The sequence below is a fragment of the Scophthalmus maximus genome, chromosome 7 (genome assembly GCF_022379125.1).
Source record: "Scophthalmus maximus strain ysfricsl-2021 chromosome 7, ASM2237912v1, whole genome shotgun sequence".
Taxonomy (NCBI): Eukaryota; Metazoa; Chordata; class Actinopteri; order Pleuronectiformes; family Scophthalmidae; genus Scophthalmus; species Scophthalmus maximus.
Genome location: NC_061521.1, coordinates 14,736,780 through 14,760,845, shown reverse-complemented (window position 1 = coordinate 14,760,845; position 24,066 = coordinate 14,736,780). Strand labels below are relative to the sequence as shown.

Sequence of the window (24,066 nt, the reverse complement as noted above, 5' to 3'; positions counted from 1 at the left end):
GTGTGTGTGTGTAAATCCACCTATATCTGTCTGAAGAACAACTGATTAGATTTTATAATTGTTTGTGGGTTTCAGCACATGCTCACAGAAAAAAAAAAAAGGAAATGCAAAGTATGAAGTGTGATCAAGAAAAGATAGAGCGTGTGTTCCTGTGCGCCTTAAAGAGAAATGTGTGTTGAAGGGTCATGCTGAATTGAATGTAGTGAGAAAGGGAGATAAGATGTGTGTGCGTGCGTGTGTGTGTGTGTTTCTGTGTTTGTGTGCGTGTGTGTTTGTAAGAGAAAAGAGGAGAGAAAGAGAAGTGAGATGGGAAGGAGAGGGTGGGAGGAAGAGAAAGAAATGGGGTGATGCTGTGTGTGTGTGTGTGTGTGTGTGCGCGCGCGTGTGTGTGTCTGTGTGTGTGTGTATCTGTGTGTATCTGTGTGTCTGTGTGTGTGTCTTTGGTGGAGGGCTGGTGGAGGGGGGCAGGCACAGTCAGTTCTGATAACAGCAACAGTAGGAGGAGGATGAGCCGTGGGACCGCCCCACTCTCCCACAGATATAAATAGGAGGTGGATTTTTTTACTCCACTCATTTCTCCTGAAGGATGAGATCCCTGAAACACCTCAAACATCACTCCAGGAACAATGTGGTGAGTTTGTGACCCAAAGATGCAGAGGGGATGTGTTGCCGTGAAGGGTTACAGGGTGGTGGTTACTTGCGTTGCAGTTTGTTGGTGGGGTATTTACACTCGCTTGTTTGTGTGCGACTGTGAGCAGAAGTCAGATTACTTTTCACACGACTACCGCAGTGAGAACATCTTTTTAAAAGAAGATAAGAGTTTCTGTCTCCGCGCACGTTTCCTGTCGCTGTTTAATTGTTTGTCCTTAGGTGTCTTTTAGTTGCAACTTTAAATGTGAAAGTACGGACTCTTGCCTTTCCTTCCCCTACCTTCTCTGTCTCCTTGTCATTTGTCTTTTTCTCTTTCATTTTGTCAGCCTTTCATTTAGCTCTGCTTTTTTCTTCTCTCTCCAGCTCCCCCTCCTTCCCTCCTTCCCCTCTTTCTCTCACTCACTCTGTCTTTCTGTCTCTCTCCGCCCCCCCCCCACACCCCCTCCCACTCCTTTTCCTTTCTCTCTTCCCTCTTCTCACATGCTCACTCAATCTCTCGTTCCCCTTCCCTCCCCTCCCTCTCCTCTTTCTTTATCTTTCAGCCCCTCCATCTCATTTCTCTCTCCGTCTCCCTCCCTCCCTCCCTCCCTCCACTCCTCCCCCGCCCACAGCTCTTTCTCCTTTCTCCATACCTCCCCTCCCTCTCTTTTCTCTTACACACACACACACACACACACACACACACACACACACACACACACACACACACACACACACACACACACACACACACACACACACACACACACACACACACACACACACACACACACACACACACACACGCACACACACGCGCACACACACGCTTTCAAATACACACCCAGTCTCTTTCCTTTTCTTTCTCACAAACACACAGTCTGTCTCTGTCTGACTACTTTAAAAGCAGTAATTATAAATGACGTGGTTATCAGGGCATCCAGGTCTACTCCCCTCTCCCAACACACACACACACACACACACACACACACACACACACACACACACACACACACACACACACACACACACACACCTTTATTCCTGCAATATCACTATCTCCTCTCCGTTTCCATCCCCTTTTCTCCATCCACCCCTTTTCTATTCTCTTTGTATTCTGTCAGAAAGGGACACAGCTCTTGCTTGCCTGTATGGCACAGATTGAAGACTAGTGTCTTGTCTGAAAGGAAACCCGGGGTCAGAGCTTCTCTCTATACATATTTCCATACTAGTTAGATTCATGCTGAGAAATAACCTGAAACCAGTGGCCTACAAGTCTCACTTCTCTTTTACCACAGAGAGCCAGTTTGGTCCTACCACAAATTTCTTCCTTGCTGTTCCGCTTTTACAGGCGGCAGGGTAAACATGTGCATGTGGGTCTGAAACACTTCCGAACCATGCAATTATGTTAGCGAGTCTTATGCATCGTTCTAGAATACAGAATGAGCTCGAAGCTCAATTGAATGTCTGTTATGGATATGAGGCTGCCTGTCGGCATATATCATCCTTTTAAGGAAGCCCAGTGTGGCAAGCATTATGAAGTCCGTTACGGCAGGAGTGTCTGAGTGTAGAGCTGAGGCGCTTTGCTCTTCATGAATGGGACAGATAGCTCCAGCGATGAGCTGACTTTGGTCAGCCCGGCTGCCCCGGGACCCCACAGGAAGTGCTGAGGACAGTCCACGGAAGTCTACTTCCTGGCTGGACCTGCATCCCTTGTTGTGTTCTTTATTATTTTAAAGCCTGTCAAGGAAGGAAGCGGGGTGCTAACACAGATCTGCCTTATCTCCTCAATCTAATGTTCTGCGGATTCAGAGCAAAGAAACAAGGCGTAGTCCAAATGCAGCTTTTCAGAGTTACCCTGAAAAACATTATCTTAACACTCTCTTGGAGGCCTTGGACAGAAGACTGTATAGCGTCTGTATCGTGTCATCTGGGACAAGGAATATTTACAACTAAATAAGATGAAAGTTTCAATATTACGGCCAAACAAAACCTTTGTTTGTATTAATAGAAACCTTACCAATAGTGTGAGGCTGCAATGGGGAAATGGGGTTATATGAGGAACCATTGTGTAAGGCAGATTTTGTAACAATGGAATAATAAAAAGCACAAACACAAAGACGCAGCGCTTGTAGTTCATTTTTTTCTGACTTTTGTTGTATGTTTTCTTCCAGGAGGAGGAGAGTAGCCGCCTGGTGCGAACCTACCCCAAGATGACTGAGAGCCAAGTGGATGTGGGGACGCAGACCGAGCCTGTGGTGGTGCTTTCTCTGGCTCAGGCAGCTGTTCTCGGTCTCATCTCCCAGAATGAAATCTTTGGGGCCACCATTGCTCCTAATGGCTTTTACACTGGGGAGACAAGAGAGTGCCCCCCTCCGCCACCTGAAGCAATGGAGTATGAGTACGCTGATCAGCTGATCGGGGCCAACGGGGACTACCTAGCTGAGCCTGCTGGGGAGCCGGAGCCCCAGCCCCACTGCAGTGAAAGAAGACGACCGGGGCCCCGGGGGAGGACCAAAAGGCCCAGGAACGACGGAGAATTAGAGGGTCGTCTGCAGAAAGCACCGAGTCCACAGGCTCAGGTTAAAGGTGAAAGACTTGAGTCCGATACCCCTCCTTCCTGCATTCACATGAAAGGCAGGCATAGCCCTGGCAAGTCAGAGGATCCAGTCACCCAACAAGGGTCTCTGAAAGAGGAGCAGGCCTGTGGAAACTGTGCCTCGTGTGTGAGAGATACACCCAGGCGACAAACAGACAGACAGCCAGAGGAGGTACAAGAAGAGAGCACTGGTAGAGACAGAGAGAGGAAAGAAGAGAAGCTGGTGGTGGCAGAAGAAGAAGAGGAGGAAGCACTAAACCTCAAGACCAGCGGAGAGACTGGCAGTCCTCTGGAGAGCCGCTATTATGAGTCCAATGAGGTGGCCTATGAGCCTGCTGACATGTCCCTGCCAGGGGAGTATGAGGAAAACGGCCAGGCCATGCTGTGGTCAGACCCAGAGGGGCTCGCCAGGCGGATGCAGATTGATCGGCTGGACATCAACGTGCAGATTGATGAGTCCTACTGCGTAGACGTGGGAGAGGGCCTGAAGCGCTGGAAGTGCCGCATGTGTGAGAAGTCATACACATCCAAATACAACCTCGTTACTCACATCCTGGGCCATAATGGAATTAAGCCTCACGAATGTCTACACTGTGGAAAGCTCTTCAAGCAGCCGAGCCACCTCCAGACTCACCTGCTCACCCACCAGGGAACCCGGCCTCACAAGTGCACTGTTTGTGAGAAGGCCTTTACGCAGACCAGCCACCTGAAGAGGCACATGCTGCAGCATTCAGACGTCAAGCCCTACAGCTGTCGCTTCTGTGGCCGTGGCTTTGCCTACCCCAGTGAGCTGAGGACGCACGAGAACAAACACGAGAATGGCCAGTGCCACGTCTGCACCCAGTGTGGTCTGGAGTTCCCAACCTATGCGCACCTGAAGCGCCACCTGACCAGCCATCAGGGCCCCACCACGTACCAGTGCACAGAGTGCCACAAGTCCTTCGCCTACCGCAGCCAGCTGCAGAACCACTTGATGAAGCACCAGAACGTGCGGCCCTACGTTTGCCCCGAGTGTGGCATGGAGTTTGTCCAGATCCACCACCTTCGACAACACGCTCTCACTCACAAGGTACAGGCAGCGCACTCCCACGCACTTACGGTACTGAAACCCAATGACGTGCCGTTGTCTACCAATTTATGTGATCAAAGCAAAAACAGTTGTGGACAGGCCTCATACAACCACACAACACTGCTAAACCTTTATTTAAAAATGGAAAATTCAAGATCTAAGCATACAAGGGATTTAGGAAAGGAGCAACGTATTTTAGCTTCTTTCACTCAAGAGAGCTCTGTATGTATCCAGGTAGAAAAAAAGGGAAATATTGCACACTTGCATCGCAGCCTTTCGTTCCAAAACCAGTTGCTTTGTAAACACAGCCATCAAAGGGCTTGATTTTTTGTGTGTGACTCAACCCCCCACTTGCATATGTTTCGTGTCGTGTCGTGTATTTCGCAACTTCCTTTGTCGGATGAATCATTCTCGTCTTTCTCTCCATTTCATTAAAAAAATGCTGGTTTTTTTCTATAGAGGAAAAAAAATTTTCATGGCAGTTGCTTTTGTTGCTTTTGTTAATTATTAAAATAATAGTTAAATAAATATTGAAACGAAAAAGAAGAAAGAAAAAGTTTATTCTTTCCTATGTTGGACTCTTTCCACTCCATCTTTCAACATTGGGGAGGGGGGGGGGGCTCATGTAATGTACATGAGAAATATCAAAAGCTAGAGTGGAAATGCTTAAACACATGCACACACGCAAGCTTTGTGTGCGTTTCCTTCTCCTTATTTTCCTCTTAACCATATATTTAGCCAAATTAAATGGAAGGCCTTAAACATTCTGTTATCTGTTTCCCCAGGGTATGAAAGAATTCAAGTGTGACGTCTGTGCCAGGGAGTTCACCCTGTCGGCCAACCTGAAGAGGCACATGCTGATCCATGCCAGCGTGAGGCCCTTCCAGTGCCACGTCTGCTTCAAGACCTTCGTCCAGAAGCAGACGCTTAAAACACACATGATTGTCCACCTTCCGGTCAAGCCTTTCAAGTGCAAGGTGAGTGAAAGCTAGTGGACTTTCACACCGAGTCAAAACTGGGTGCAATTGGGACGCAGCAGGGACGGCCACTGACCCTTGAGCTCTTGTCTCTCAGGTTTGCGGAAAGTCGTTCAACAGAATGTACAACCTCCTCGGCCACATGCATCTCCACGCCGGCAGCAAGCCCTTCAAGTGCCCTTACTGCAGCAGCAAGTTCAACCTGAAGGGCAACCTCAGCCGACACATGAAGGTGAAACACGGAATCATGGACTCCTCAATAGACGGACATGGTGAGTTGCTTCATCGCTCCATTACACTCACACTTGGAAACAGATGCAACTTCCTGGATGACATTTGAATCTGCTGATGAGTTGCGTGTGGCAAATGTCCTGGTGGGGTCTGGTGTCGCATTATTATCACTCCGTCTGTGCCTAATGCACTTTGACTCGGCATGTACTGTAATCTAGTGGCCAAGTGTTTTGATGTTACTCTGTCCCTCCCTCCCTGTGTGTTTAGTAAATATAGAACTGCCTGGATTAGACATGCCTGTCTCTATCAGTGGAGACTGATACTGTGGCAGAGGAGAAGGGCCAATCTACTGGCTGCCCTCCATGAGGCCATGTGTCTTCAGGAAGACCGCAAGTTGTATGTGTGCGTTCCTGAGGACACAGTTGGATCATATTCCTGTCTTTGTTTACTTCTCCAGAACCCCCCCAAGACACAGAAGGCCAAGAGGACTATGAAGAGGAGAGCTTTGAATTCAGCGAGCGAGAAAACCGGGCAAACAACAACAACACACCAGACATTGCTAAACTATCACAAATGGAGTACTACAGCACCTATGGGAAGGGCGCAGGGCGTTTCAGCACTGCATGAATTATTAAAATGACCCCACATTCAATATAAGTGTGAACTAATGAAATGGGGATTTTTTATTTTTTGTTGTTTTTGGTTTGTTTCTTTTTTTTTCTTTGCTGTTAAAGGCATAGTGCTTTTGTTGTTCTTCGAGGGCATGAAGAGGCCCAGCAAACTGCACATTCATATGCACTGGAATTACTCGTAATGCTACTAAATTTGAAAATGTATACTTTTTAACGTAATTACATATTTTTCATCTCTAAAAAACATTGCAAATCTACTGAATACATATTATATTTGAGAAAAGTGAACCGTCATAAATAGAGAAGAGGAAAGTAAAAGAATCTATATAAATACTTTGCTTAAAAATGGGAACATCACCTGAACCTAATTTGAAAAAGCATCAAAGCATATGGTGATGTCATGGTGCACTTACTCATTCAGTCTGCTGGGGTGAACTAATGTGAAGGGTTAAAGAAGGGAACAAGTTTTACTCCTCTTCTCACTTGCCAATGCTTTTCAAGTTGCAGAGGTTAACAATTCACTTTGATTTATACTGTGACAAATTCAATTTGAGGTCTGCAAAATTTCAATCTGTGTTTTATTGTATATTGTTGTACAGGATGTATCAGTCCTCTTGTATGATGGCTGCGTTGCACCGAGGACCACTGTGTCTACTTTTTAGGTTTCTGCATTAACAAGCATCACTCTGTATTAAGCTCTCCTCTATGAATGTAATTGTTTCTGTGGAATGTTTCAAGATACTAATGAAAAGAAAAATCCAAACAGCCCTTTTTTTTTTACATGGTCGTACCCCTTTACCAAAGAATTGGATCAAATCTAGCAGCTACAGGAAACGTCAGCCTCTTCCTCGATGTTGTGTAGAGCTGGGACATTGGATTTCTTGGGGTTTCAGTCAAAGACCTCATGAAATTACATTCAGGTTCCCCTCCCATCTGTAGATCTCTTCAAAAGATTACCGCAGAGAACGGACTATGGTACAGCTTCTCGCTCAGCACACCTCACCATTTTCCCTCCATCTAGGCCTTTACGAGACAAGACTGCAACATTTTTCAAAAAGCAATGCAAACCCTGCATTCACATTGCAGTTCTGCTTTTTATAATGGATGAATCTCAACAAGAATTGTCCCAAAAAACTCGGACAGAAATATTAAGTGCCCCAGTGTGTCTGCGAGAGCGTGCCATCCATCATGCTGCACACTGGTCTCAAGTGATGAACGACAACCTCCCAACATGTGACAGGGCCATGGACCTCATGGAAAATGATTTGGGAAATGCTCAATCTATTCAGTTTCCCAGTGCTTAGCTTTTCAAACTTGTAACCTGCAAGGTATCCATTTGCGATGTTGATATAGCGCATTTAAAAAAAAATTAAAATGCTAATTAGTGTGCATTTTTCAGCTTCTGTGTTCACTCCATCACTGTTTTAGTGATGTTACAAAGGGAAAGATGTTCAGCTATCTGTATTTGACATTAATTGTGGAGATCATGTGGATAGAAATGTATGTATACTGTTGTGTACCAGACAATACTGTAAAATAATAAATTTATTTACCTTTAAAAGAAATGGTTGCACTTTCGTTTGTTCAAAAAGAAAACATACTAATTAGGGGTCAAACAAGGGATTTATTGGCAAATATGTTTGACATAGGCTTCAGTCCTGCCCAAGGCATTACACAGTAATTGAATACAGTACTTCACATTACAAAAATAAAACCTTGCAAATACGGGGACAGATTGTGAGGGAGGCATCAGGTGGAAGGACTCTCAACTGTTCACTAACCTAATAGCACACGAAATAATCCTATAAACAGTACTTTTTTATTTCCTTCAGGTAAAATGCAGGAGGATTTATTGACCTTTTAAGTTAAAAATGAGGTACAAAAACAGATGAGTGACATCGCCATCTCCGCCCTAACTATATTCTTTCAGGTCCTTTTCAGTTACCGAGGGCTTTGTCCAGATTTGTCTTGATGGCATCGAGGAAGTCTGTGGTATTGACGTAGTGCTCGTTCAGTTTGACGCTGATGAGGCAAGACAAGAGGGAGCAGATGAGAAAATTCAATACTACACTTTTGGAAACACAATGGCAATTAGTAACATTTCTATTATTGGGGTTAAGCATTAATCAATGTTGTTTTTGTCATAATTATTACTTAAACATTAAGATTTTGCAAGTAGCAACTTTATGAAACACTATGACATTTGGGAACAGACCAGTGAGAGAACCTAGTACAGACACCAGTCATGTGCAGAAACAAGTTGGTGAGAAAAACAGCACCTCCACCAGGGCTAACAACACTTACTAAAAAAGGGTTTGATAAATGTTTTAAAGAAAATTAATATTTGAGCTGTACCTGAATCTAGGCGGACAGCCAGGCAATACTCTGTTCTTCTTCATTCATGTGCATTTGAAATCAGCAAATATTCCCAAGTGTAATATTTCATGATAATAAGAATCTTATAAATTGTCCTTGATCTCCATTTTTGATTTGCAACAAAAAAAGAAACATCTTCAGACCATGGCCTCACTTTACACCACACTTCACTGATATTGGTAACGTTTTTGGAGATATTTGGCAAACAAATAAAAAACTTCCCAAACATGCTAATTCCATGAGAGGTATAAAACTTCCCAAACATGCACAAGGATGAGGGAACATTTGAGACGCCATTTCAAGTTCCCAACCTGTATTACATGTCAGTAGATCAGAAGACAAGAAACAACTCATCTTATGCAAGTGTTTCATACAGATTGTGGTGGTGGATTAAAGGGAATATTTTAATCTTAAATTAGAAGGAGGACATTTTCCAAACATTCATTTTTGGGAGCCATTATAGGATTAACATCCCAAGACATGAACCATGAACTAAGCAGATACATACTTAATCATTTACAAATTAAGAGCAACTAAAGACCATTTGTTACTGATACATTTACTGATAATCTTTACGAATCAGCACATCCTCACAGTTACTAGATTGAAACTGACCATAATCATTTTAATACCAAATATTTACATGTAAATGATGTGCAGTGCCAACAGCGAACAGACAACATTGAAGGCAGTTACTAGTTTTAAAGCTGTGGTGGTTCACTCCTGCTTTTTATTCGTCATGTTTTAAGTGTGACGTCCCACAGGTGCATAGGTACCAAGAGCTTTTCACTCCTTATCTACAGTGGTCTCTGGGGGCCAGACCCTTCCTTACACCTTCACAAGTCTCCCAGATTAAAAATGTCATTTTTGTAACCGTGCAGTAAGTGATGCTGCACCGATGACTCATTCATTCAACCAGTCAAAGCTCAACATGTTGAATGTTTCGTTATGGATGTCCCGCCCAACACAGTGTGGATAAAGATCGCCATTGGATATATACAGCTCATTGTTGAACTCATGCTGACCGGGAGACACAACGGCAAAAACTAGCTCCATTAAATTAACTATTTACACATCATCACCTTCATCCTCTTTGTAATCAGTATGTTAGAGAGAAGGCAATGTCACATGAACAACTGCATTGTAAAGCTTGAGTATAAACTTACTTGGATAGGCCATGGATGCAGCCTGCGAGATCCTTGGTCATCGTACCACTCTCGACAGTCTCCACACACACTCTCTCCAGGGTCTGGGAAAACCTGCAGACAAACCCAAGACATTTAGGAAATCCAAAGAGTTTCACGGGGTCAGTATATGTACTTTCACATCATGGTTCTCTTACTTAATAAGGTCGGGGTTGCCATCGAGCTTGCCACGATGCTCCAGGCCTCTGGTCCAGGCAAAAATACTGGCAATGGGGTTGGTGCTGGTCGGCCTTCCCTGAAAGTACAGTTGAGGAGAATGTTAAGCTTTCAACTAGAACACATGTAATTCTTTTTAAAAAATGATCATGAATACAGAGCATTGATCATTTACTGGTTTCAAAGCATCTATGCCTTCTACTCATTCCTTATTTTCACCACACGATGGCAGTATAACTCCACAGATTTACCCAGTCTCTTTGCTGGGTCATAATTTGCCTTCACACATTTTCTGATTCATTCCTCAGCTGAAAATTTTTCAAACAGAGCCGTGTGGTTACTGACCTTCTGATGCTCGCGATAGTGCCTGGTCACAGTACCGTGGGCAGCCTCTGCCTCGATAGTCTTGCCGTCGGGACACACGAGAACCGATGTCATGAGTCCGAGAGAGCCAAATCCTAAAACGGGGGAACAGAAAATCCTGCTTTAGAGCAACAAACAACTTCACAAAAAATGTCGAGGGACAGTATTTCCAACGAGACATGTATGTCTCTATAGAGTATCTCACCCTGTGCGACGATATCAGACTGAACATCTCCATCATAGTTCTTGCAAGCCCACACAAAGGCTCCAGAAGACTTCAGCACTTGGGCGACCATATCGTCAATGAGCCTGTGCTCATACCAGATCTTCAGTTTGTCAAACTCAGGCTTGTAGTTCCTATAGAAAACAAACACAATGAACTAAAGCTACTACTGGCTTTTTACCAATTCTAACAAAGATTCAAGTGAAAATGTGGCTCAAGTTTCTATAATACTGTACCAATTCTAACTTTGGAGTATGAGCTTCACAGATACTCACTTTTCATAGATATCCTCGAAAATGTCTTTAAATCGGCCATCGTAGGCTTTAAGGATGGTGTTCTTTGTGCTCATGTACAGGGGCCACTTCTTGTTAATAGCATACTGGAAGCAGCTGTGTGCAAAGCCTGTGATAGACTGTTGTAAAAGAAAAATACAAAGAGTTAATGACCGCTGTAGGTCTTTTATCAGTAGCACAGAGGTTAACAACCTTCCGCTTCACAGCTTGAAAGTCACCTACGATGACCTCTGATGTTGTTAAATCAAACAGACCCGCTCTAATGTCGGCAAACAAAACAGTAGCGAAGCAGGTTGAATGAAGGTTAGACTACTGCTTACGCCTGCTGTTTATATCTAATATTTAAAAAAGGCCTGAGGCAAAAATCAAGGGAGGTATCAGGTTATTTAAGCGTGTGTGAAAAAGAAATTTAGTTAGTAATATCAGGGATAGCTGCATAAGTACTGACAAACAAATTAGTTGTGAACTTTAAAGACATTTTATATATATTTTTTAAGGGCAACAAATACAAAGAAAAGTTCTCACACACTTTCTGAAGCCAACATTTACACCACTTCATTAGCAAACAGACATTTCAATCTGAAAAGCATGTTGTCTTTTATCCAGCTAATGACTTTTAGAGCACAAGGGGGAATCTTTTGTCATATAGTGATAAAAATAAATTTGAAGGCCAAATTATTTCTTAATAATTTAAAACCAAAAAATAAAGTTTTTATCCATGAACCATGTTTTCAAGATTTGCATGTTAAAATTGGGGGGGGAAAAGTAGAGTACTGAGCACGACTTATGATGTTTTCAGACAAAGTGCAGAGCAAATTTTTGCTTTTCAGGATCATTGGTATCTAACTTCGTTTCTCACACAAGTAAGAGATACATTTTGTGCTCACCTCATCTGTGTTGTACATGCCCATTCCACAGCCACCGGCAGGGAAGTCATAGACCTCCCATTCCTTGCCTGCACTGCCATCAGCAGGCGTGAAGATCATCTTGAATTTGCCAGGCTGGTCCACAACAAAGTCTGTTGCTCTGTACTGTAGAAGAAAAACACCAAGTTTAATTCACTTTTAGGAATTTGATATCAATCCTGAAATTAACAAAAATAGAGATTACTGTAAACTGAGCAGGCCACATTAAATTCAGCATTTAGAGGAGACTCACCTGATCCCCGAAGGCATGTCTGCCGATGGTGATGGGCTGCGTCCAGCCTGGTACAAGCCTGGGAATGTTCTTGCAGGTGATTGGCTCACGGAAGACTGTGCCGCCCAAGATGTTCCTGATGGTTCCATTAGGACTCTTCCACATCTTCTTCAGGCTAAACTCTGTGCATTAAAACATAGAAATTACTTTAAGAAACATACTATGTAGCACAGAACAATATGACCAGATTATCTCGACATGCACTACCAGGCAAATGTATTTGATCACAGTAAAGACAAGGATTTTAACTGGATCTGCAATACAAATAGGCCTGAAGCAGAAGAATGGGAGATGTTCAACCTTTTTATTTGTCTTAATATATGTAGTACTGGTCGTGCCAGCCTTGCTCTCTTTAGTTTTGGTGACTGTTGCTACACAACCATCACACACTTTTTACTGTACATGTAATTTGCTGCTCGTTTCAATCAATGTATGTCAATCAATGATCTCCCCTCTCCCCCAATCAATCAGAGTTTTCCCCACTTTCAAAAGAGCATTTTAATTGTGTACATGGTCATGTAAATATGTTCTACTTTCTCTGCTGCAAAGAATGGATTCCCTTCAACCTCAGTCTTTATTTATAAGGACTTCAAAGGACTGATGGAACTCTCAATTAATGCTTTATTTTAAGTGGAACTAGTTTAACTTACTGCTAGATTCTACTATGAGAGAAACTTTGTGCTCTCCACTAAACTGTTCCAAATCTTTTGATAAACTGTGAATATCTAAATATTTCAGGGAGCAAGGCATTGAGTTCAAGTCTGAAGTACTCTGAAACTAGAAGTGTATAAATTAACCTTCCACTCTGGCTTCGTCGGGTGTGATGGTGGCACATTTGACCGCCACATTGTACTTCAAGGTGGCCAGGGCAGAGTCGATGGTGACCTGGTCGTCAGTCTGGTCACGGTACGGCAGACCCAGGTCATAATACTTCAGCTCAACATCAACATTGGTAAGGATGAGCTAAAAGACCACAAACAAACACAACACATTTTTTTTTCATGACACCAATTATATTACCCATCAAGCAATGCATTCTGGGATCACTGGGATTGTAAAGAGTAAAATACAACTCATCAAATGTCAGAAAACATTGCAAGATTTTATCTCATGCTTCTCCACGTTTCTTTTCCTTGAGCCAACACACCATCTGCTCTCTCCTGGGGGGGAAAATCAGCCAGTGACTGAATGTACCACCACAAATGCCCCTCCCCCTCACCATTCATACATAATCTTCCACATGATCCTCCCTTCATATAAATGTGCCAGTCTGTGAGATATATATAATTAAAAAAACATGTGTTAGACAGTGTGAGCCTGGCCTCCTCTGAGAGTCGCACTAGTGCGTTTACCCCCAAATCACCTTTTCCTTGATGAACTCCCAGATGATCCTGGTCATCTCGTCTCCGTCCATCTCCACAACCGGCTGGGACACTTTGATGCGTTTGTCAGCATCTGTCAATCACACATGAAGAAGGGTTCAGGTATAACTGGCTTTTCATTCACATTAAAATGCATATTTATCTCAGATCAAAGACTGCTGAAGAAAAAAATCCTACACAGGAAAACTGCATTAATGGGAAAGAAGAAAAAAGGGAGAGATCCTGTTTTCAGGGGAAAGGCAGCGTTTTCTTTTACCAGATCATATTTGTGCCTTCGAATAAGCATGCAACAATCAATTATTTCCCTTATCGATATTATTTTCTTAATTGATATTATTGTAAGCATTTTACAATTGTTTCCTTCTATGACGTGTAGCAAGTCGTCAATTTTTTTTCATTTTTAACTAACAAAATGAAATTGAAGTAAGCAACTACTTGTTTCAGATCCACTCATGACTTATTGCCATTATTCTCCATGTTAATATCATTAACAATACTTTAACTGTTTTGTGTGGTCCTGACAAGACTAGCCAATGGACTAAAAGTTAATTGATGGCAATTTTAATAGCCAATCATTTCATTAAAACGCCAAACATTTTGTGGCTACATCTCAAACGTGAGGATTTCCCTGCGTTGTACTTACACTTTACCTTTGGGTAAGTAAGAGTTTTTGGGAAGTGGTAGCATGTGATGGACACTTGGTCTTATTTGGATTTTACAGATGAATTAATTAATCAGTGAACTTAAAATAAACTTAGATCCATTAACAAACGGGTATATTAATATTAAAATAGTTATATGTCCAAAAAGAACTACCAACCAAAGAGTGTTCTAAAACATTTTAACTATAAACAAGTTTTTGCTATGTTTTCATTCTAACAGTGACTTCTGGAAGAGTTGTCGCTTAACTTATTTTGCTTTCCAATTGCATCCGCATACACTGGTATCTCCTATCACTGGTTTCTGCTCTCGTTCTGCTCAGTGTCCTGCCAGCAGGATCTTTTCAGTGAATAGAAAAGTACGGGGGGAGGTGCAGAGGATCGGGTGACTCTCAGATTTCCCAGCCAAGTGAATGCTCCCCTACTGCTACCAAAGCCTTCCCACAATAATGCAAGGGAATGTTTAGTGTCTGGCTCTCCTTATTAAGACAAGACTTTTAAAAAGGACTTTTTTTAAAAATCCATTTGAGTTTGTGAAGGCATTTGATCAAGTATGGGATTATGAATCCTTGGTAGCACCTGTCAAAACAGCCTGTGCTCCGCTGCAATGCTGGACACATGACACATGATCCTTGCAGAGCACAGATACATGGTGAGCATGAAGCACTGAAAATAACCCTGTAGCAAAGTTGTGACCCTTTCTGTTACGCAATAGCACGTGACTGGGTTCAGCGGGTCACCCATATCATTTGTATGGCCTGTCTGACTAGACATTATCCCAAAGCATCACCAAGGAAGTCCATGTGTTTCTGCTGGGTAACCTAGCTAAGGTTGCTAGGTGATGTTGACTTGTGTTAGTCCGAAGTGTAGAGGATAAGATGTCACAATGAGGATAAAGATTCCCAGCGTACACTCGTGTGACCAACAGTCAAAGCCATTTTATCTATGTTTACAACCGAGCTGCCCCGCTGTCACTGTAATTTAAACAATATGCTTAAGTCTCACGGGGAGGTCGCAAGGTGCAGATAGAGATAATTTGTGGCATAACAGATAAGGGGACAGAGGAAACTATGAATCACTTGTCTGCAGTTTCATTTTCATTTCATTCTATGTGATGACTGAATTTACTCCACAAAAGAAGATGGAAAACCAGAACACTGTCCCCATTTTATATTAACAATGACTTGTATAGATCGCGTCATTCGAGACGATTAATTATACTGAGGATTAAACAAGGATTAAAATCAGCTTTTTTAAAACTGGTACAGTGTATGCTGTTCATGGTGAGAAATAGAAATATATGTTATGACCAGGACTAATTATGCATCTCATCGGAGGAGAAGGTGAACTGGATTATTTTTTTGTAAATACAGTGGCAGGTTTTGTCCCTCTCCGTCGACCACAGCACCAGCTGAGTCTCTGCAGCAGTGCATCGTGGATTAGGCATTAACATATTTTCTGACTTTGACTCGTCTAACCTAAATCCGCTAAAATGGGACTCGGTTATAACAGCGCAGGGAAGGTGGGGAGTGCAGGAGCGAGCCGAGGAGGTTATGTAACTTCGGAATATAATAAACTGAATGTAGAAGGGTGAGCTGAAACAAAGTCACGTGGGCCTGCCTGCCACATCAGTAGCACATGCGTCGGAGGTCTATCTGCAAGATTCTTTTCCCACTATTGCACAGGTATCTTGAGCCAAAGTCAGGGAGTATTTTTCACAATCATGCCTCCATTTAAAACTAAAATATTAAACAAAACAGCAAGTGGACATTACATAAAACAAGTAAACAGTTACTTTGAATCAACACTTAATTTTGAATAGGACTGGCTACGATGACTGGTTGGAATGACACCTGGGTTCAGTTGCCAAAACAAACACTTTTTCTAAACCCTACTTTGAGTAAAGACACATCTCCCTCTCTACAAAACCTTTCTTGATGTTTTTTTAATAATCTCATTTTTCAGACGCATCGCAATCAAACTTTTGCAATAACTCAATCAGCTGTACGAGAATTTACCTAAATGTAACAGGAAATATCTGATGAAAGAATAAGAAGACTAACAATCTGACCGAGCGTTCGCTGCCAAATCTCAGTATTTTAGCGGTTTGAAATACTCTGATCGTAGCACAGGGGGTTTACAACCAATATGAATGAATGCCGAGATATTTACTATGTGCTCAGCGTGACCCACGTTGTCAAGGGCACTAAAAATAATGACTGTCCCGACCCCAACAACCTTTGGCTGTGACTTTCACTCTGTGGTTAACTTTCAACAAAGACAGGCAAGAACTCTTTCAGTTGTGTAGCTACACCAAAAAAAGGGTCACTCTCTGGGTAAGAAATGTAAATAAAAGGTATCTTCTAATAAATGGTTAAACCAAAATGACAAAAAGAACTAATGCAAGTTTACAAACTTAAGTTGGAGACTGACACGTGCTTCTCTCCACACGGCCAAGAAACCCGTGCTGGCCAATTTTTTGTTTTTACAAGCAGTGTGAAATTTAAGTGGGCGTGTAATTGCAGCAACTTATGACTGCAATAAAAGAAACCTATCAATATTGGTAATTGTTCATTCATTCAATGGTTCTGTCTCAAAGAGAGGAGCAAGATCGCTGTGGCTGAATATTTTAATACTTGTTTTACAACAAGCGCAAGTTTCCACAGGATTTTCAATCCCCGCGTTCAGCAGCAGCACACCGAGTGCTTTAAGCCGCCAAACACATCTGCTGGTGCAAACTTCACCAGATCTCAGTGACGTGTCGATTCAAATCCCACCAGGACTCAAGGTGCCCTTGATCTGACCCACCGCTTTATCGGCTGCTCACTGTTCACTGTTCGTGTAGTTGCATGGAGGACATCTAAAAAAAATTTTTTTTAAAAAGACACAGGAACTTGTAGAATAGCAAATCCCTGCTGCAGGACATGTTGTGGATGTCTGCCGAGCCCGCGTGACAAATCTGGACCCCTGCTCCAAATCAAAGAGGAGCAACAGGAAGAGTTTTGCTTGGTCTCCCCTCGCACTTGGACGACCTTCAGAGAGGCAGCACGAGAAGGAGCAAAAAGACCCACGAGTGTTTGACACTCGAATCCCGGGGCCAGGTGTGGTTGAGACCCACATGGAGAGTACCGTGTAGGACAGACAAGAGCAGGCAGCGGCAGCCATTGCTCTCTACAGCTCCGGCTCGTATGCGCTGGCTGACCTTGGCAAAAAAAAAAAAAAGTTTTCCAAGTCGGCGTCGCGTTAAATGAACAGCTGGCTCGAGGGCTTGGAATCGAGACAGCTGATTGGACGTTGTTGTTGTTGTTTTTTTAAAACGCCGGTTATAGTGAAATCTTGATATTTCATGTGCCCCCCCCCCCCCCCCAAAAAAAACGGGAAGATTAATTTGACTCATCTGCAGACGGTTTTATTTACATTGAGGGGGCTGCAATCTGTCCCCTCGAGTCACCTTCCTTCTGCTCGCCTGGATGTTAACTGGTGTTCTCGGTTGGTTTATGGCAGATGATGTTTCATTCATTTCATTTTTTTATTTTAAACACCGCATTTCTTCACACCGCCATCAACTGGGCGTTCAACTTAAACACAAAGACGTCAACTCTCTCGCTCGCCCCCCCTCTCTCTCTCTCTCTCCCTCCCCCCCCCCCCCCCTCCCTCGTCTACACAGCCAGTCGTCGACGAGCCGCTCGCCGCTCATCCACTCGGCCATACAAACCCCGGGAGGTGTTTGAAGCACCAGTTTCCCCTCAAAGCTCGTAGAGCAACTCGCAGCATCCGAGCGCGCTAGCATGTCCGCGTTAGCTCGGCGCCGCCGACCGACACTCACTTCCTCGCGGCTCGCGCTCTGCTGCTATTCATAGTCTGTCAACTGTAACGTGCGGCTACGGTGGAAAAAAAGGCGCCATTTTTTAACACGCACAGGGGCTTTAACAGCCACTAGTTGCGATGCTGATGATGAAAAAAAAAAAAAAAAACCCGCTTCGGCGTCTCCACTCACAGTTTCTTTGTTGCAAAGTCTGCCCGTTGGCAGCCGGCGCGAGCACCGCGGGGTTCCTGGAGAGCGCGGAGGCAGCGGACCTCGACAGGGAGCTGATGACTTTCAGATATCCGGCCATGTCGCCGCGGCCCGGGTCAGTGAGTCAGTTAGCGGGTCAACACTCGAACGGAGCACGGAGCGAAAGAGAGGGCAAGTCGTCTGGAGGCTCCGAGGGATATAGCGAGCGGCAACAGCACCGCCCTTCTCCCCACCTCCTACCCCTCCCCGGCGGGACACGCCGGGGCCTACGTCAGAAGTCACACACAGACCCCGGAGGAGGGACCGACGGAGCACCGAGCGAGGTTCAAACACCGCGAACAGCGTCGGACAAGAATGAACCCCCCCGGGTCCTCACGTCAGGACGACCTCAAACAACCTCTGCCACTGTCTATCATCACAAGCACAATTCTCCCAAACACTGTAATAAATCACTGTAGAGATGTTCTCTCAGAATGTTTGAGTTTTTGTGTATATTTTTTTATGCTTTCACCCCCCCCCCCCCCCCTGGTTAATGGTCTATATCTTTCTGAACATGCAGACTTTCTGATATAAATTCTCATGATCAATCCCCAATGACCATGCATGGTGACATGGGTGTTATTTTTTTCTAATCAGACTTCCTAGAAAACTTCCCCCAGAGACACAGAAGACACTGACGTGCCCCTGAAAGCATCCTTAAAAGTTCGCCAACACATATGACTTGTCTAGCTTCATCTTTTTGAAGCAACATTTTCCATTTGTGGAAATGTTACAATTCTATTTTTGGAAAAAGAATAAACAATGTTGATGTGAGTGAGTGACCAATTGGGGCAGGCTTGGGAGAAGGCTGGTTAAACAGTGGAGGCAGTCAGAGCAGGGAGAAGGAAAAATGTGGATGATGAGGGAAGCCAGGGAGACGAGGAGCTGGACTTAGAGGCCCAGAGGCAGTGGACAGAGACACAATGGTCAGGATACAGGGAACGGGCTGGAACAAAGAGACAAAACGGCTTGAAGCATAGACTGGCTGAAGCTGAGGCCTCAATATAAGGGCTTGATTATGATGTTGATGAGGTGCTGCTGGTGAGGCTCTTCTCTGACTCCGGTTTCATTCAGAGGGCCTGGCGACGACAGGAGATAGAGTTTAAGGTAGAGGGAAAGTCAGGGCAGGATGCTGGGGTAGATGTGGCAGTCTGTAGTTTCGACAGAGGGACGTTTAAAGGCCATCACAAATCCACATGAGTTGCTTCATCTATATTGTGCAGAAGGACCTCACAGAATTAATTTTATCACTAACAGTCTAAATATTTCATCTCAAGGTTAAAGGAAAAGTTAACTGAAGTAAACATAAATTGATAGACCTGGTCAAATTCACTGAGATCCCAAATTATCTGCAGGATCGGAACAGGATGATTCCAAAATGTCTCCCCTGAGGGCCCTCTAAATTTAGCAAGGGAAGATTACCATACTGGGAGAAAGACTAGGAAGTGTGTTGTGCAGTCACATGGTTGGCTTGGTAGTGAGCCAGCAACAGAGACAGCCAGGTCACCTCTGAGGTACTGTTGCGCTTGAGAATAAGGGGCCTGCACTAAAAGATGTTAGAAATTTGAAAAAAGACCTCACGAAAATACAGCTATTAGTGAACATGTAATATTTTAAGCTGTATGAAAAATTACATTGTTCATCTTGTGTCCACAACATTACAGGGAATGTCATAGAAGGTGACACAGTTTCGTCCTGCACATGCGAAGTGCTCAGACAAGGGACAACGGCGATGACATAATCCTCTGACTTCCTACAGCAACCTTTGGACTCGAGGTATGTAAACATTGTCTACTTGTGCTGCCCACCTTCACAGACACTCAGCTGTTCTCACGCTCAGATATCACCCTGAAAACCAAAAGCTCTATATTTAGTCTGACTCTCTCTCTCTCTGAACTTTAATAGCTTAAAGTCCAGAGAAGGGGTGGTGTCTTATTCATTTGACATGTTAAAAACTTTGTTCTCAAGAACAAAATGTTTTATTTCAAGAGTCAGTTGCTTAGCCTGAGCTCCGATCAGGCTTTAATTAACATCTGTGGGTGTGATGCTATTATTACCACCATCTTGCTGCTGATGATGGTTTTCATCTTTTGTCTGCTTGTACAACAGCAGAGACACATCATAATTTGCTGGTAGGAGTTTGGGATATAATTTGATGCTATATAAAGTCTTTTCTTTGGGTTCTTAGGCCTGATTGGTAACTGTGGATGTGAGAGAAAAAATGAAACACAATCTGGGGCCCAATGTGATGCGTTTACTCCATCTGCTGGAGACTTTTAGAAAACACTGAGACTGTGATGTTGAGCCTCTAGGGACCTCTGCTGGAGGATAAGTGGGAATTACTTTTTATGATTATCCACAGTGGTAATGTTATATAGTAACAACTCATCTTCAATTTGAACTTAATTGTCTCCAGATAAAATTGCCTAGCACCAAGGGGAAACAAAGAACACACAAGTTTATCCATAAGATATGTGCTTCACGATAACGTGAGAAACATCATATGAACATATAATGCATATACTTGAATTTCTGCACATGAACACATAAAATAAAATACTGTAAACCAGCCATCATCATCCTGCCCAGTCAAGAATGGTTAAAACAGCATTAGAGTCACTGGCTCTCAGTGTATTTTAGGGTACATTTTAGGATTCTTGTATTTCTGTTTGTTTTTTGTTAAATCAGTCATCACCTTCTCCATTTCCCCCTTTCTCTTTTAACTTTGATCTCTTTTGCTCAAATTATAACTCATGAGTTGATGATGGTTGCACTGGTTCTGCAAGTGATACTCACAGGTGGTATCCTTTTGCAATTTAGTTTTTTACAATTTATTGTTTTATTTAGCTTTTTTATACGTATTTAAATATTTTTATTTTAATACATTTTATTTTGTACTGTATTCCGTGTATGACATTTACTTTTTGCAGCAATTGTATTATATTATTATTATTATCATTATTGTTGATAGAAAAAGAAAGCAGACTGTTTAATGCAGGTTCACAGGTTTAATATTTGGCTTGTATCAAGTATCACGTGGAAGTTGAATACAAAGTTGAACCAATGGGATTCCTCTGTAGACCGACTGTGGGCGGTACTTCCGGGTGGACGAACGTGAGTTGTACCGAAAATGTAAAACCGCAAGTTACTGAGGGAATTTCTACTTGTTCGTTTTGTTTGTCGAGTGAAACGTTGCGTTTGTACAGAGGTGCACTCGAGAATCTGCAATCGGACTTTGACAGGGACATGTCGGTATAGACCGTGTGCTCACCTGTTCAATGATGGCCGATCATTTGCTTCACGGGCTGAAAAGGCATTTACAGCATGCTTCCTTTTATCGGCGTCTGTAAAGTCACGTGGTGCAAATTTGAAAACTTTATGTAGACTACTGTAATATAGATAGATAGATAGATGTCCAGTCTTATCAAGGATAAAAGGATTGTATTTTCTGTTCTATTAAGACAGGGATCTTCAAGTCTTGATGACTTGGAAAAGCTATACAAAAAAATATCCTCTTCACAAAGGAGCTGTTTCAAAGACAACAAGGAACCGAAACCTTTTTGTATCTCACACCGGACGTTATGCAGAGTTTAAACTGAGCAATTGTGTCACCTTTTACAATTCACACTCTTGTGTACAAAATGAATACACCCTTTAGCCTGGAGTAATCCAAAATGAGCTCAGCCGGCACATCTGGGCCACAAAGGGCAGGGGTGTGTGTGTGTGTGTGTGTGTGTGTGTGTGTGTGTGTGTGTGTGTGTGTGTGTGTGTGTGTGTGTGTGTGTGTGTGTGTGTGTGTTTGTGTTTGTGTTTGTTTGACTATATAACTATATATATATACACCCCTCATGTTCCTCATCAATTCTCCAACAGAAGGGGCTCTGACCACCTGCTACTGCCCTGTGGAAGAAAATCTGCAGAACGAAAGTGGACTGTACTATACAGGTCAGTTGTCAAACAGAGGTTAGACAATCAATGTCAACCCAAACCACGACTATACAGTATATTGGGATACAGTGTCCACATGTGACTGCATGGGAAATTTTTTTTTTCATTCAGTCCATTTCAGTTTGATTTGTTCCGCACCAAATCGCAACATACATTATCTCAGGGCACCTAACAGAGATGTTGTAGAGAGAAACCCAATATTTGCTATAATGAGCGTGTACCTTTTTTGGCCACTTGGTGGCAGTGGAACAAACTGAAAAACAATATTGGCTTCACCTTTAGTTGTTGTGGTGAACATTCTCAGAAATGCATGCCTTGTTTTACACAGCCAGCAGACATGGAGCTGTATTATCCCTCAGTTGGAGTCGAGTTTCTGACCACCTGATGAACGTAAGGCCAATATTCACTCTCCTGTCAGTTCTCTCTTGCTGTCAACTGATTCTGGCTGCTAAATGTTCCTCTATGTTCACCAGCGTTCACCAGCCATTTGTTGAATTGTCTCAGTCCACAGTTGAGTGCTGGAAAGGAAGTGAACAATTGGTTTATCAGAGCGACAGGTGCAAACTAAGTTGAAGAGAGCAGAGCTGCAGACTAGCAGAGCAAAAGAATGATTCAAGACCTCTTTCACCTTATACATACAAAACAGAAATCATTCGATCAATGTTTACTTGAAAAAACATTGATTAGCATTAGACAGGACCTCAAGATCAGGTAATGATTGAGCCCATCTCAAGCTCTCATTCTGCTTTCCAGCAGTTCAGCAATTTGTTTGTGAATTACTGACATTTAAGTGTTGCTGTTAATTTTGCTGTGCAGGAATAAAAGATGAAGTCAGGCTCTCTACACCCTTTTCTTCACAAATGTTAATCCGTGCCATCAATATATATAAGAAACTGAAGGTTAGTCATAATGAAGGGAATAGAAGCAAAATACTGATTTGTGGAAAAATCTGTGGCTGTGGTATATTTTTTCTCTTTTAAGAAAGAAAATAGGTCAATGTATTGCTAATCAGAGAATGATTAACTCTCAATTTGAAATTGCAGTTTTGGTGTATTAGAAGTCACCCAGTGACTCCCGACGTCTTTCATCATGATAACATGTTCTTGCGATTAAATCAGCGCAGTAGGAACAGGTCGAGTTGTGTGTTTAACACTAAATTCTGCACTGATTACGCTGACTGCGCCAATGAAACAGGATCCCCTCAGGGTCCGCATGACGATGCTGCCAACAAGCTGCAGGATCTGAGTGCCTCTACGGTGGGTCTGACATAATCACACTGACATTGATGGCGATGATTATCGTCATCATCACAGTACAAACGCACTTCCAACGGGCCTGAGGAAATACTGGTGCTCTTTCTAATGAGCATCCGTGTGGCTACTAGCAGCTGAGCTCCTGCTTAATGTGCCAAATGAATGAACAAACAAACAATCAACAGAAATGCACAAGTTAAAGACATTTATTCAGAATATACAGCAACCTACTAGCAAAAATACTATCAATTAAATTATGGTTTTAGTCCTTAACGGAACCCAGGCTTCACAGGTAAATTACATGGAAGCTGTGTGATCTTTAGTTTTGATTGCCATAAGCGTGAAATTACATTTTAATTGACATGTTTCACCAATGTCTCGGTTGACTGAGGGCTCAAATGTCATTCAGTGTTTCTTGAATTGATCAAGAATTTCATGTGCTTTGAAAGTTGTTTCTTTTAACACTATTAATAGCAACTTTTTTTTCCTTCTGGGCAATAAAGTGCTGTTATACATAGCCCATTGGTTTACCTGTATCTTAAGGCATGTAGTTCATTCACTCACATCACATGTATTCTGTGTCTTGGTTTTGTTCCGTGTGAAACCAACAGCGATGACATAACAAACACATTTTGGTTACATCATCAATAATTAAAAACTACCTTAATACATTAAATGTATCTGCCCACTCTTTTTTTTTTAGGTTTCTTTGTCTTGAAGGCACTTTGTACAAATTTGCTACAAACAGTCAAATTCCATCTTAACTTAAAGCTACATCTCAGACAAGTGCATCACCCCCCCCCCCCCCCCATTAAAGTC

General features: G+C 42.9%; 2 protein-coding genes and 1 long non-coding RNA gene across 4 annotated transcripts; 2 read left to right on the top strand and 1 right to left on the bottom strand.

The window, feature by feature from the left end:
• Positions 1-491: 491 nt before the first annotated feature.
• On the top strand, positions 492-7,703 carry znf710a (zinc finger protein 710a). The gene is made up of 5 exons (XM_035642448.2): positions 492-631; positions 2,805-4,298; positions 5,084-5,275; positions 5,373-5,547; positions 5,964-7,703. Exons 1-5 carry the CDS (start codon positions 587-589, stop codon positions 6,131-6,133), a joined length of 2,076 nt encoding a protein of 691 aa, XP_035498341.1. The 5' UTR covers positions 492-586; the 3' UTR covers positions 6,134-7,703.
• A 39-nt stretch (positions 7,704-7,742) lies between these two features.
• Positions 7,743-18,272, bottom strand: idh2 (isocitrate dehydrogenase (NADP(+)) 2). The gene is made up of 11 exons (XM_035642449.2): positions 17,990-18,272; positions 13,315-13,406; positions 12,749-12,914; positions 11,913-12,073; positions 11,642-11,785; positions 10,737-10,873; positions 10,444-10,595; positions 10,221-10,333; positions 9,857-9,954; positions 9,681-9,773; positions 7,743-8,160 (listed from the first exon to the last, which is right to left on the bottom strand). The coding sequence occupies exons 1-11, from the start codon at positions 18,105-18,107 to the stop codon at positions 8,076-8,078; spliced, it is 1,359 nt and encodes a 452-aa protein (XP_035498342.1). The 5' UTR covers positions 18,108-18,272; the 3' UTR covers positions 7,743-8,075.
• A 2,856-nt stretch (positions 18,273-21,128) lies between these two features.
• On the top strand, positions 21,129-24,028 carry LOC124850113. Of its 2 annotated transcripts, none has more exons than XR_007030971.1 (3): positions 21,129-21,160; positions 21,920-21,991; positions 22,323-24,028. It is a non-coding gene; the product is annotated as an uncharacterized LOC124850113 (long non-coding RNA). The 2 variants fall into 2 exon arrangements; XR_007030972.1 differs by having other exon boundaries at positions 21,156-21,178.
• The last annotated feature ends 38 nt before the right edge of the window (positions 24,029-24,066 follow it).